Source organism: Panthera leo, chromosome B4, assembly GCF_018350215.1.
Source record: "Panthera leo isolate Ple1 chromosome B4, P.leo_Ple1_pat1.1, whole genome shotgun sequence".
In the NCBI taxonomy this organism is placed as follows: Eukaryota; Metazoa; Chordata; class Mammalia; order Carnivora; family Felidae; genus Panthera; species Panthera leo.
Genome location: NC_056685.1, coordinates 136,703,970 through 136,717,217, shown reverse-complemented (window position 1 = coordinate 136,717,217; position 13,248 = coordinate 136,703,970). Strand labels below are relative to the sequence as shown.

Below are 13,248 nucleotides of genomic sequence, written 5' to 3'. Positions count from 1 at the left end.
AGCGGTTTCCCCCAGCAGCAGATGGCTGATGCTGTAGCGTGCGCGCCCGTCCTGGCTGCCTCACGCACGTGACACGTAGAGTGCCCACGAAGAGGCAAGAGCACGGCAGGCGGGAGCAGAGCAGAGAGCGGGCTGGCAATCCGCAGGTCTCCTGCTGGTGCTGTCGTTGAGGCTGAACCGGCCCCAGCCTCCTCCAGGAGGAGGAGGGGTAGACGTGGTCAGCAAGGCGGCACCACAGCCACGAGGGAGAACGTTCCACACTCTGGCACAGGCACACCGTTCCTAGCCCTGAACTCTAAAACGGATTCCTCCTGCGCTGCCGGAGGCCCTTGGCCGGCGTCCTTCGGGCCCCCGCAGTGGAGGGGAGGAGCTGTAGGGGGAGAGGGGCCGAGAGGGCGGCGGCCCCGGGACGCCTGCACGGCTGGATTCTGAGAGCCTCCCCCTGCCCCCCTCTCCCCCTGACAGAAATGCCTAGAGCTTAAGACGAGCCTGCTGGCCCGGCAGAGGGGCACCCAGACATCCCTGGACCGCCTGCGGGCCCTCCTGAGACTGATACAGGGCGAGCAGGTGCTGCAAGTTGCCATGACGACCACCGGCCCCGCCCCGCTGCTGGCCGGGCCCTGGACCAAGCCCTCGGCAGCAGCCATGCACCCCGCCCTCCAGCAGCCCCAGGGGCACAACTGACCCCGAGGGACCGGCTTCACACCCACGGAAGGTTCCTGGGACCCCCGCTCACCAGACCTGAGGGTTCTGTCCGCCTTAATTCATAAACACTATGAATTTCAGACGAAACTAAAACCAGACCGAGAGAGAGAGAGAGAGACGGAGGAAAGAAGGGGAGAAGGAACCGGGACGGGTTGGGATGCAGTCCTACCCTCCACGTGCGGACGGGACCCCAGGAGGCCAGGTGGGCGCGAGACGGCCGGGCGCACAGTCGGTCCCCCGGCCGTTGGGGGGCTGGCCCGGGCCCCTGGCTTCCAGGCACAGCTGTCTCCCCGGCCTCGTGCTGCCCCCGGGGGAGAGAAGGGCAGAGAGAGGTTGGGAGGGGAGCCGGGGACCTAGCTGAGTAGTAGGGGTAGTTGGGACGAGCAGTGGGTAGCGAATCTAGGTAGGGGCCCGGGGCTCGGGGCTCGAGGCCGCAGGGCTCCAGCGCCTTCTGGATCGCGGGCCCTTGTCAGTCAGTATTATTAGCATATTAAGAGTCACAGCTGTTGAACTTGAAAGAAACTACACTGTGGGTCCCTCCAGGGACGCCGCGGTACCCACCTGCCAGGGTCCCCGCGTGCCCCCGAGGCTCCTGCCCTTAGCTGACCGTTTGGACTCCTTTTGCCACCGATGTGTGTTTCTCGTGGAGTTTTCTGGGCAAGATGGGGCTGCAGACACGCAGGGGAGGCACGTGGCAGGTTTTCTGCTTGGGGTTGAACCCTTCAACTTACGGCCGAAGCCTTTTCCGTTCTCCCCTCGAAGAGCCGATCAAGTGTTCCACTCCTCTTTTCTTGCCAGTACAGACACTATGCCAAAAAATAACTTTACATTTTTGTATGGCGTTTTTATTGTAAGCTATTTAATGTGAAGGGGGGGGATGCTTGCTGACTTCTCTTCCCGCTTACGGTAGTCTCAGCTGCAAGGTACGAATGCAAAAGCCCTTCCTGGGGGACTCCCAACCTGGAGAGATCCAGAGGGTTCTTTCAGAAGGAGGCTGGGGGGCGGGGAGAGAGGGTGGGGAGGGAGAGGGGGCCGTGGCCTCTGGAGGGTTTGGCCTTTGGAGACTCGAGAGTCCCTTTTCTTGCTGCCTCCTTGAGTTAGTGAGAGCGGAGGGCGCCGTCCTAAAAGGGCTCCCGCGTCTTGGGCTGGGTCGTCACACCCCGCCTCCGGCTTCTCCGGTCCCGAGGGACCTAGCACAACGGGATGGGCGTCGGGGAAGCCGCAGGGCTCCCACCCCAGCATATCACACGGTGCCGCGCTGCATCGAACACACGGGCGTGCGTGCACACGCGGCCCCAGACACACACGCACACGCGCACGCCAAGTGCAGAGCAGGGAGGCTGGCCAGAATCCCACGGGCTGCCGTGGTCCCTCCTGTCATTTTCTCGACTCCGGGAGAAACTGTGCTGTACGATACAGATCTATTTTAATACACTCAACACTGGGTTGAACAAGATTTTTATATTCTTTTATTGATGAACAAAGTGAGCTGTGAGACACACGTCTTCTATATTGGTTACTCTAGATGCCAATTGGGCGTCACCGCGTGGCTTGCGATGTAAATGTCTTCAGGTTCCTTTCCGTTGGTTCGTTTTTCTTCTTGGGTGGATCGGATTCCATTTTTTTTAAAAAAAAAAACGTAATGGGAGGATGTGAGAGGTTGGACCCGGGAGGGGTAGCTGCCGACGTGTCTCGAGGCGTAGTGTTTTGGACCACGGAGGACCGTCCAGTGGATAGTGAGGATAGAGAAAAGTGTTTGTCTTAAATATGCCCGTGTAGTTTTCCTTCTGTACGATGCATTAAACGCAACTGATGATTTCAGAGCCGTGTGCTTCTCGTTACCGTGCCGTCAGCAGAGAGGCCTCCGGGGGCACATGGGGCGGGGAGACTCGCGGAGGTGGAAGGGCGGGGTCCTGCCGCGGGCCCGCCCCCAGCGAGGGGGGCAGCAGAGAGCTCGTGGGCACCCCCCAGAGGTGGCAGGTGCGCCTGTTGGGACCAGGCGGAGGCTGTCAAGCGGCAGAGACCCTCCAGGCCAGGCGCTGTGCGGTGTGGACCCCGCTCCCTCACTCGTTCCGGCTTCTCTCCGCCCATCGACAGCACCTGCCTTTTCTGTTCCACACGAGGTCCCGCCGCCACCCTGGGGCTTAGTCCTTGGCCTTTCAAGAGGGCGGCCAAACTGGGGAGCCAGACCCCCCCCCCCCTCCCCGGCCACGTCCTAGCTCCAGAGGCCTCCGGGAGGCTCAGTCAGGTGAGGAGGAACCCAGATGTGGCCGAGGGTGGGATCAGATACGAAGTGACGGCCGACTGGAGCCCCAGGACTGAGCGATGTGCCCAGAGACGGGAGGGCTGGGCCACCTGGCCGGGGGCCCCGACAGTCCTGTCCGGTTTCCAGGCTGGCCCAGAATCACATGGTTTGGGCGGGGCCTAGAACTCAAGGCCTCTCTGCCCGACCCCCAGCCACAAGGTCCCTCACCACCCCCTACACACCCCTCCCACCCCCGAAAGCCGGCCAGTCTCAGCCCCGGGGCCCCCGGGGAGCCCCTCGCCCTCCTGGCTGGGGGACTCAGAGCCCCCTTGCTCTGAGTTCCTTATGTTCCTCCCACCTTTTGGGGTCCTTTCCAGTCGGGCTGCCTCTGCTCCCCTGGAGCTGCCCAGTTCAGGGTCAGGAGTGACCTTCCTGTGGCCAGGCCTAGCGGGTGACACATTGGCCCTCCTGCTGGAGGAGACTCCGGGACCCCCCACCCCCCACCCCCCTCCCCCGCTCGCCTGTTTTTTCCAGTTTCTCTCTTCCGCCTAATCGCTGAATGCCCGAGAGCCCCGGTCTCCCGGTCTGTGCTCTGACCTCTCTGCTCCCGAATTCCTTGGCTGACCTCGTCCCGCCTCCTGGTTTTCCGTGTCTATGCTGGCCGCTCCCAACTCTTACCTGCGGACTGGGCCTCTGCCACGGACCCCAGCGCACTGGGCACCAGCAAGCGTCTGTCCCCGCCAGGCCAGCTCCCCTGCTCGTGTCCTGTGTCCGGGAGATGCCACCTTCCGATAACACGGGCTAGCGCCCCAGCGGCCTCACCCTCCGCCCCTGGTCATCGGCAGTGCCCTCGGAATACACGCGGGAGGTGGCCGTGTGCCCCACCCACGCCAGCGTCACCTGGGTGGGTCTCAGCCCACCGCCTCACCGGGATTACCGCAGCCACGTGCTCCTCCCCCATCTCGCTGCCGTCGGTTCTCGAGCCAGCAGCTAGCAGGACGAGGCCTCTGCCGAAACCCCGCTTCACGGCCCATCTTGCCCAGCAACAGCTCAAGCCCTACAAGGGCCACGCTTGCCGCATTCCTGCCTCTCTCCAGTTTCCTCGCCGTGTTCCAGCCCACACGGCCTCCCTGCTCTACCTGGAACCCACGCGGCATGCTCCTGCCACGGGGCCTTTGCACAGGCCGCACGTGTCCTTGCCCGGCGTGCCCAGCTGTCTCTTCGATTGGCTCCCCCACTTGCACTCGCTTAGGGAGTCGACCACCGTCCCCCCTCCGTGCAGCTGCGCCCGGTCACCCAAAGACTTGGCATTTCCTCTCCTTCCCTGTTGGTTCCTTAGGCTTTAACAACTTTCTGTGATTCACCTTTTTGCCTTTGCTTCACAAATGCAAGGAACTTGGTCGCTTTTACTCACCAATTCCCAGCATCTAAAACATTGCCTGACACGCAGGAAGCAGGAGCTCGGTAAATACTCGCGGGCTAAGTGAAGGAGCCTTTCGAGAAGCAGCTGCCAGGCCGCGGGCTGCCTCCATCCTGGTTCAGGACCTGGTCCCCGCAGGCTCCCGGCTCCCAGTCCAGCTGCCAGGCCCATTCGGCCCCTGAGGGTGGAGGGTGGGGGCAGGAAGCTGGAGAGACCGGGCTGCCCGAGCCCCTGCAGCTGCAGAGGGGGTGGGTCCACGCTCCGCCTTGTCCCTGCCCTCCAATCCCACGGGGGGTTCCAGGGAGCCCTTGCTCCCACCACGAAAGGCAGGGGCTTAGGCACGGGTGGCGGGGCGGGGGGGTTGTCCAGGACCCTCAGAGCAGGACAGGAATTCCCTCCAAATGTGGATGAACCCCCCCCCCCCACCGCCCCTGCTCCCAAGACCACACAGTTTAAACAACAGAAATGATTCTCTGCCAGTTGGGCTGGTTCCCCCTGGGACTGGGGGACAGAAGCTGTCGCAGGCTCCCAGCTCCTAGGTGGCCGTCTCCCCCTGTGTCCTTGTCATTTTCTGTCTGTAACTTGCTGGCGAGCTGTGGCGTTCCCTGGCCCGTAGACCCATCACCCCAATCTCTGCCCCCCGTTCCCGTGCTTTGTCCCGTGCGCGGGTCTCTGGCAGAGCGGCTCTTCTGCGAGGGCAAGGTCACACCGGACCAGGGCCCACCCTCATGATTTCACACAAACTTAGCCATCCCGTTTCCAAATAAGGTCACAGTCACTCGTCCTGGGGGTTGGGACTCCAACCTCTTTGGAGAACACGAGTCAACCCATGACAGACACCCTTCCTGGGTCGTCTGAGATCTGCTTCCCCGTGGCTTCTGCCCCCCGGCCCCCGGGCCCCTCGGCACGCTCCCCTTTGCCTCATCTGCCCCCACGCAGCTCACAGGTGGAGACACCGTGGTGCCCTCCTGCCCGACGACCCGCTCTCTGCCCGCCCCGTCCCGCCTGGCTCCTTCCTCCGACCCACCCAGGCACGTGACGGCCCCTCAGAGGGGACCAAAGCGCAGGGACTTGAGTGGCACTCCGAGGTCACACAGCCAGCCGGTGGCTTCAGCCTGGGCTGTGGCTCCACACCGCTGCTCCAGGCACCTTTGCTACCCTGCCCGCTGGACCCTGGTCACCTCTTGGGACACAGGGGGTCAGCCGGAGGCCGCCCTGCCAAGCTGCACGCACACACGCTCCTGACCCAGCCACCTCGCCTGTTGGGAGCTGCCGACGGCACCCCAGGCTGCAGGTGACCACGCACAGGTGCAAGGGGACAAAGGAGCACAAGCCAACTAAGTACTGACCCCGCAGGCCGGGCAGGGAGCCCAGTCCCACCCCCGGCCCTGTGTGGCCCCACAGCGGGGGAAGGGAGCTTCCGAAGCTAAGCTCTGCTTTGCCCCCAACCCCATCTTTCAGGCTCCCCAAACAACACCTGCCGTTTCTGGGTGATGTTCCTGGGTGGGTTCCGGTGACGGCATTTCTGCACGTGGAGGCCTGGGCCCGTCCCGGGGAGAAGTCTGCGACCAGAGCGCGTGACCCCACCCACCGAGCCAAACCCCGCTTAGGCACCGCCCGCTGACGGGGCGGGAAGGGGGTCTCTCCCCCCACAGGACCCCCTCGAGGATCCCGCACCGGGCACAGAGGGCAGGGTGCCGGCTGCGGCTGCCAGTTCCACCGGCCAGCCTCCGTGTGGCGAGGCCCCGTCACCCACCCCCAAGGATCCCTGGTTTCCAAACAGAACGGAGGGATCCCACCCACCTGCGGGACAGTACAGCTCCGAACCGGCCCGTCTTGGAGGGGAGGCCCGGCCGGGAAAGGGTCATCGCTGGACGCGCGGCGATGTCTCGGCCGGAGCCGGCTGCCACCGGCCAAGTCCCCGTGTGCCTCTCCGACCAGATCCGTGTCTGGGGACTTCGTGTTGGTAGTTTGCAATTAGCCGTGGTGGGCGTATTTACACCAGGGAAATGGGCGAACGCTACACATCAGGCCCTTATGTCCCTAGAGAGCCAGTGGCCAAACACCCACCGACCCGCACACACGCGGACACCCGTGCGCGTGCGTGCAAATGACAGAGACGTGGAGGGGTGTGGTTCCAAAGCCAGCCTGTGTCCAGATCGGCCCCAGGTGCTGTGTTTGAAAATGCAACCCCAGATTCCTCACAAAATTTCCAGGCACAAGCTAATCCTCGGGATTTAGCAGTTGGCCAAAAGTGGACAGATCGAAATTGCAACGGCTTAGACGTCGGTAACGTAGATACCCTCGATTCCCGTTGACCAGTGTGTCCAGGTATGTGTCTTTGCTTCTGTTTACCTCCAACCTATCCAGATACTTAAAGTGCACACAGTCGGGGAGCCCGGACGGCTCCGTCGGTTCTGTATCTGACTCTTGGTTTTGCCTCAGGTCGTGATCCCAGGGTCACGGGATCGAGCCCCGTATCGGGCTCTGCACGGAGCACGAAGCCTGCTTAGGATTCTCTGTCTCCCTCTGCCCCTCCCCTACTCGTGCTCCCTAAATAAAGTGCATCTAGTCACGTCTTGCTTTTATGTCCATTTTGACAATATCTGCCCTGCTCTCCATTGTAGAACTTAGTACGTTAACATTAGAAAATAACTATTGAGGGGCGCCCGGGTGGCTCAGTCGGTTGAGCGTCCGACTTCGGCTCAGGTCATGATCTCGCTCTTCGTGAGTTCGAGCCCCGCGTCGGGCTCTGTGCTGACAGCTTCCGGAGGCTCCGTGATCTTCGTTAATTCCAACATATCCAGGTTTCAATCTGTTCTCATTTCCCATCAGCTTGAAGAACTTCCTTTGGTATTTTTTGTTGTTGTTCAGGTCTGCTGATGAAAAAAATTCCTTAGTTTTTTGTTTTGTTTTGTTTTTCACCTAAAAAAAGTTTTGATTCAACCTTTTGTCTTGAAATATTTTTGACTGACCGAGAATTGTGGTTTGCGCACTGTCCCCCTCCTTTGGGCAATTTATTATCGTTCCTTTACTGTATTGGAACAAGACCTTATTCCACTGTCTTCTGGCCTAAATAGTTTCAGCTCGTAGGTCCACCCAACGGCTGGTCTGCTGTATCATTTTTTTCTGGGACCTTTCAAGATTTCCTCTTTACCTTTGGTTTCCAGAAGTTTCACTATAGGGTGCCTCTGTGTCGTTTTCTTTGTATTTTATCCAGTTTGGGGGTTCATGGAGATGACTGAATGTGAAAACGTATGTCTTTGACCAAACTGGAAATACTTTTAGCCATTAATTTTCAAATACTCTTTGTGCCCTATTGTCTCCTGCCTCCAGAACTCCAGTTACATGTTTGTGACATATTCTGATATTGTCCCGCAGGTCTCTGAGCCTCCGTTCATATTTTTCAATCCTTTCACTCTATTTTTTTTTTTAAGTAATCCTTAGGCCCAACGTGGGGCTCAAACTCACAACCCCGAGATTACGAGTTGCATGCTCTACGGACCGATCCATCCAGGCGCCCCCATTTGACTCTTTGTACTTTGGGTAATTTCTATTAGGCTACCTTCAAGGTCACTGACTTTCTTTCGTCATCTCTAGTAAACAGAACCAGTGTTTCTATCTTGCTTTTTGTTTCCCCCCCCCCCCCCTTGTACTGTCAGGTATTGCATTTGGTTTTCTAGAATTCCCCCTTTGTTTCCTAGGATTTCTGTGTTTTTTGCTGAGACGTCTAATCTTTGCATTTCTTTTTTTTGTTAATTAATAATTAATTGCATGCAAATGAGAGCGTGGATGGAGGAGGAGCAGAGAGAGGAAGAGGGAGAATCCCACGCAGACTCCACACCTTTAGCGCAGAGCCCGACGCAGGGCTCGATCCCACAAACCATGAGATCGTGTTGAGCTGAAATCCAGAGTTGGAGCCTGCTTCGGATTCAGTGTCTCCCTCTCCGTCTGCCCCTCCCCTGCGTGTACTCTGTCTCTCTGTCTCAGTCTCTGTCTCTCTAAAATAAACATTAAAAAAAACGTAAAGAAAATAGTGATGGACATGGTTGGATTGAAGCCTACCATTCTGAGCCAGCCGGTCGCCCTATTTTTGCATTTTTTGTAAGCACGTTTGCCCTTATGTGCTTGAGAAGGTGTATAATCGCTGTTTCCACATCCCTGGTCGTTATTTCTAACACCCTGGTCTCTGTTGATTGTCGTAGAGTAGGCTGCATTTTCCTGGTCCTTCACATAATGATTTCTCATTGTATGCTAGACGTTGTTATTATGCTGTAGAGGCTTTGGCTTCCGTTGGGAGTCAGGCCGCAAACTCTCCTAGAGGCATAAACCTCAGGCCGGGTCTTTTGGCCACAGCTGGTGTCTGTCCTGCACAGGAGTGGCTCAGGGATCAAGCAGAACTTTGGGCAGAGTTGATGCACGCGATTTAGCCTCTCCCGAGCTGTTTCTCTCCCGGGTGGAACCCCCTCCCCGCTTCCTGGTGACTGTCGTCCCAAACTCTGTCCTGTTCTCCCAGCCAAAAAGGCCAGATTTCTACCGGAGATACAGCCACTCGAACACAAGTGCCGGCTTCAGCCTGGCTCGGTTGTTAAAAGCCACATAACGGAAGCTCACCCTGTGCCATTCGCTTTTCCACGTGTGGCCTCCCCTCCAGACTCTGTCCTTGTTCACTCTCCAGTGCCTTCAAGGCATTGCCTTTTGTTTTTGTTCTTTTGTATTTCGTGGAGCCCATAGATGTCGTCTGTGGAAAGGCCGAGTCTTGTAGGAGCTATAAAGCCCCTTTGCTTCTCTCCTGAGGAATTTGGCATGTCTCCACCTATGCACTTTTTAAGAATCTGTCTTCTACGTATATTGTTCAGAAAAGCCTAATACCGGAGCGCCCGGCTGGCTCAGTCCCTAGAGCGTGCGACTCTTGATCTTGGGGTTGTGAGTTCAGCTCCCACGGTGGGTGTAGAGATTACTCAAAAGTGGGCTCTTTTTTAAACAGTGCGATACTGTACAATTTATGAACAGAAATAGGGTCGGGGATGCTGGGCACTTCACACGAGTGATAACACACTGTGTTTATCGTGCTCCGACGTTTTCCCCTCCCGATGTGCTATTTGGAGATCTACCCGTGTCGAGCCATACAGACCCAATTCGTTCATTTTCACCCTTCAACCCCATGGACGTAACTCCTTTATCAGCCATTTCTTCTGCCGACGGACCCTCAGGCCGCAGCTGGCCACTTGCCGGGACAAGAACACTGCCGTTAACACTCTTCGATTCTCCACCCAGACGCGAGATTGCTGGGCCAGCTTTCGCCCCACCATCTGGCGAAATTGCCCTCCAAAGTGTGCCGATTTACAGCTCTCCCAGCAGCACGTAAAAGCCCGCGCCTCAAAATATTAACAGCGGTTATGTGCGAGCGGTACAATTCCGAGCGATTTCACCTTCTCGTTCTATACTTCCTGTCATTCCGTTCTCTCCCCGCTCTGAGCAGCCTGTTCTTACAACAGCGGGGTTTTCTGTTCGCAAACCAGCAGAACTTGTCCTTCCTCTCCCACCCTCTCCACGTCAGGGCAGATCACCACCCTCGGCTGCCCGCAGGTCAGGTGAGAGGGCCGGCAGGTGCCCGCGACACGCTCCTCTGTCCCTTACCCGCTCTCCACACTTGCCCGTGTCCCGTGCACACTGCATTGGCTTGAAACACGCTGATTTGTGCGTTTCTTTGCTTACTTACTTGCCGACTAGTCCGCCAGCCCCGGGAAGGCAGGAGGTGCATCCTACCCGTCTCTGTTATTGACAGACTGGCACTCCCTGGCTCGAAGCAGGTGCTCGGAAGCACACGGGATGGACGGCAGAGGGGACAGCGCCTCCAGCACCCCGCTCGCACCCCTACAGCGGGGGACAGAAAGAAACCCAAGCTGAACCTTCAGACTGGGCAAAATGACTGGCCCGGGGCCACGCAGCTGTGGATCCGAGCTGGTGACAGAAGCGAGGTGCCCCGTCCTTGCTCCCCCAGTGACGGCGGCCTGGCTCTCCTCGGGGCAGACCGACCGACCGCGTGCATTCTGCCGACTTTTACGTTCTGGACGGCATTCGATAATTCATCGTGGGTAACAGCGACGAGATCTGGGCAGCCTGCCTAATCTCCGGGGTCACTTAAAAACCTCTGCCGTTTCTGCAAAAGTGAATGTTTGAACAATGTATTCCCCACGTCCTGCCAACAGAGACACCCTGGAGTCCCCGGGTCCGCGTCACAACTCATTGTTTTACGATGAAATGCACCACACGTGTCTCCAACACGTGACCACCGTGATCGCTTTCTTCTGCGGAGGAAATGACGGGGGAAATCGTGCTTTGATACAAGGAAGGGTGACAAGGCCACGCCGTGCCGAAGCCGAGATTCCGCAATTATCGTTTGTGAAAGGGAGACTGTTATCAAGGCAGCCACAGGGGCACGTCTCGGGGCCACCTCTCGGAGTCAGGAAATTTGAGACATATATTTCACAGACGCGCGTCACCCTGTAAACCCTTCTGCATAATGCACGAGATTGGATTTAATGTCGTTGTTAATTCTGCTGTTCACAGCGGTGTGCTCTTAAGGGAGCCATCATTTTCATTTCAGGGTGGTTTTTTTGTTTTTGTTTTTTTTCCCTGGCAACAGAACCCGGAGGGTTTTCTGGGGTTGTGCTGGAGTGCGTGAGCACAAGACCCCTTACCAGGCACAGGGGGGCAGAGGCCAGGAAGCCTCCCTGGAGGCCACGGAGGTCTCTTGGGTCCGCTCTGGGCTCTCTGCGCCTGGCTGTGGTCGGTCAGGGCTCAGAGGGTCGAGTTTGAAAAAGAAGAAGAAGGAAAAGGGAAAAGGCTTTGTGGCAGAACAGAAAGTGAAGCCACTTTCACTTGAAAGTGAAATCCAAGCTGTGTGATGGGGTCGCTTTGGCCGGGGTCAGCCGAGGGCGTGAGAAAAACAGGATGGACCGAGCACGGTGAAGGGTGAGAGCAGACGAGAACCAGCCCCTATGGAGCAGGGACCCATCGGAACGCAGCTGCCTGTCGCCGGCCTGTGGCCCCGCGTTGCCGTGTCTGTCCCCTCACCTCTGACCACGTTCGACCTGAGGCCACAGAGCCCTCCTCTCCCAGGGAAGGCGTTCAGGGAGCAGCAGGGACCCCCTCGCAGCATCCGGGGATCCCCACCCCCTCTGCTCCAGAGGCTTTAATGGGATCGACGTCCCTGCGAACTGGATGGATGGCCAGGGCCCAGGGACGCTGGGCTACAGCCCTGACAAGGGCCGGAATCCGTGTCAGAGAAACGGCTCCCCGGCTCGTGGGTCCAAACGGTCCTCAGTGGGAGGGGTCAGCCGTCCACTGGCAGGTGCTGGGAGGTACTGGCCGAGCTCACACGGCCCCTTCTTTAAAGACAGCAAAGCCAAGCACATCAGCTCAGGGAGGGGGATTAACCCCATGAAAGTGAGAAGAGAGAGGGAGAGGTGAGGGAGGCACCCACTCTCTCCTGGGAGACCCCAGGACCCAGACGGGCACCCGGGGGCATCGCTCAGTCGGGGGTCAGCACCCCATCCCAGGCCTGGACAGCCTGGGGGGATGTGCAACGGACATTTATCCTTTGCTCCCTGACAGCCCTCCCCCCCTCCATGCAGCAAGAGCTTGGGGCCCCTGACGCAGTCCTGACACACGGCTTACGCTCCGTGGAGGGTGGCAGGCGACCTGTCACCATCCCGTCTGGTGCTACGGATGCACTGTTTGTGCCCCCTCACCCCCAAACCCGTATGTTGAAGCCCCGAACCCCAGGGCGGCTGTAACCGGGGACGGGGCCCTTACGGAAGTAATTCAGGTTGGATGAGGTCACGAGGGTGGGCCTTGAGCCACCAGGATTAGTGTCCTTCTGCGAAGAGACTCCAAAGGGCTCTCTCTGTCTCCCTCTCTCCCCATCCTGCCGGGCGGGGACACTGCGAGAAGGTGGCCGTGCCCGAGCCAGCCAGAGGGCTCTCGACAGAAGCCGGCCGCGTGGGCCTGCAGAACTCGAGCTTCTGGACTCCAGCCTGTAAGAAATAAACGTCTGTCGCGTAGGCCCCCAGCCTGTGGTGTTTGTGACGGAAGCCAGGGCTGACGCATCTGGGGCGCCACCCGTCCTTAACCCCAGTCCAGGGTGGCGTGCACGACTCAGGCCTAGGGCAATCAGCACAGACACGACCACGGTGAGGGTCAAGGCGGGCACGTGGCCCAAGCCTGTCCAATCGGGGTGAATCTGGGGGGCTCTGTGCTGGGAATGCAGAACCACCTTTCTCCGCCGTATCTAAGCGGGAAACACAGGGCGCGTCTCCCAACGCAGAGGCGGAACACGACCAGCAGCCCCCGGCAGGCCCCAATCCCCCAGCCTCCCCATGGCCGCCTTTTGCTAAACAACGTCCCAGAGCCCTCCCACTGTGACCCCGGCCTCGGACATGACATTTGCCCTGGCCAACGGGTGTGAGTATCCACACCACCAGCCGAAGCTTGAAAACCACCTGCACCCGTGACGGCCCCCTGCCCGCCCACGAGCAACCCCGGCCCCTGCCCCGCCTGCCGAAGGCATGCGACACCCTCCAGGGAGCTGCGTCCCTCCAGGTGACCTCTGGCCAGCCCGACAGGAGCAGAAGAACCGCTCAGCTCCCCGCTCACCCGCGGACAATGACGAACGGCTGTGACCCGAAGGTACAGTTTGCCACCCGGCATGACAGCAACAGTCGATGCCGGACGGGAGGCCCTCACCGATAAATTCCCATTTCCGCTGAGGCCGTGGTTACGAACCTGGTAGGTCCATCATCTCGTCCCAGCCCGCAGCCCAGGGACCACGCACAAGGGGCAAAGCGCAGAACCCCGGACGTTCGCTAGAAGG

At 59.0% G+C, this 13,248-nt stretch overlaps 1 protein-coding gene across 2 annotated transcripts in view; it reads left to right on the top strand.

Annotated features, from left to right (window-relative positions):
• Window positions 1-1,637, top strand: part of PHF21B (PHD finger protein 21B) — an 87,463-nt gene extending 85,826 nt beyond the window's left edge. For both annotated transcript variants that reach the window (XM_042948091.1, XM_042948092.1), the window contains exon 13: window positions 466-1,637. In XM_042948091.1, coding sequence (XP_042804025.1) covers window positions 466-684 — 219 coding nt within the window. In that variant the 3' untranslated portion in view covers window positions 685-1,637. The remainder of the gene's footprint in view (window positions 1-465) is intronic.
• Window positions 1,638-13,248: the final 11,611 nt, after the last annotated feature.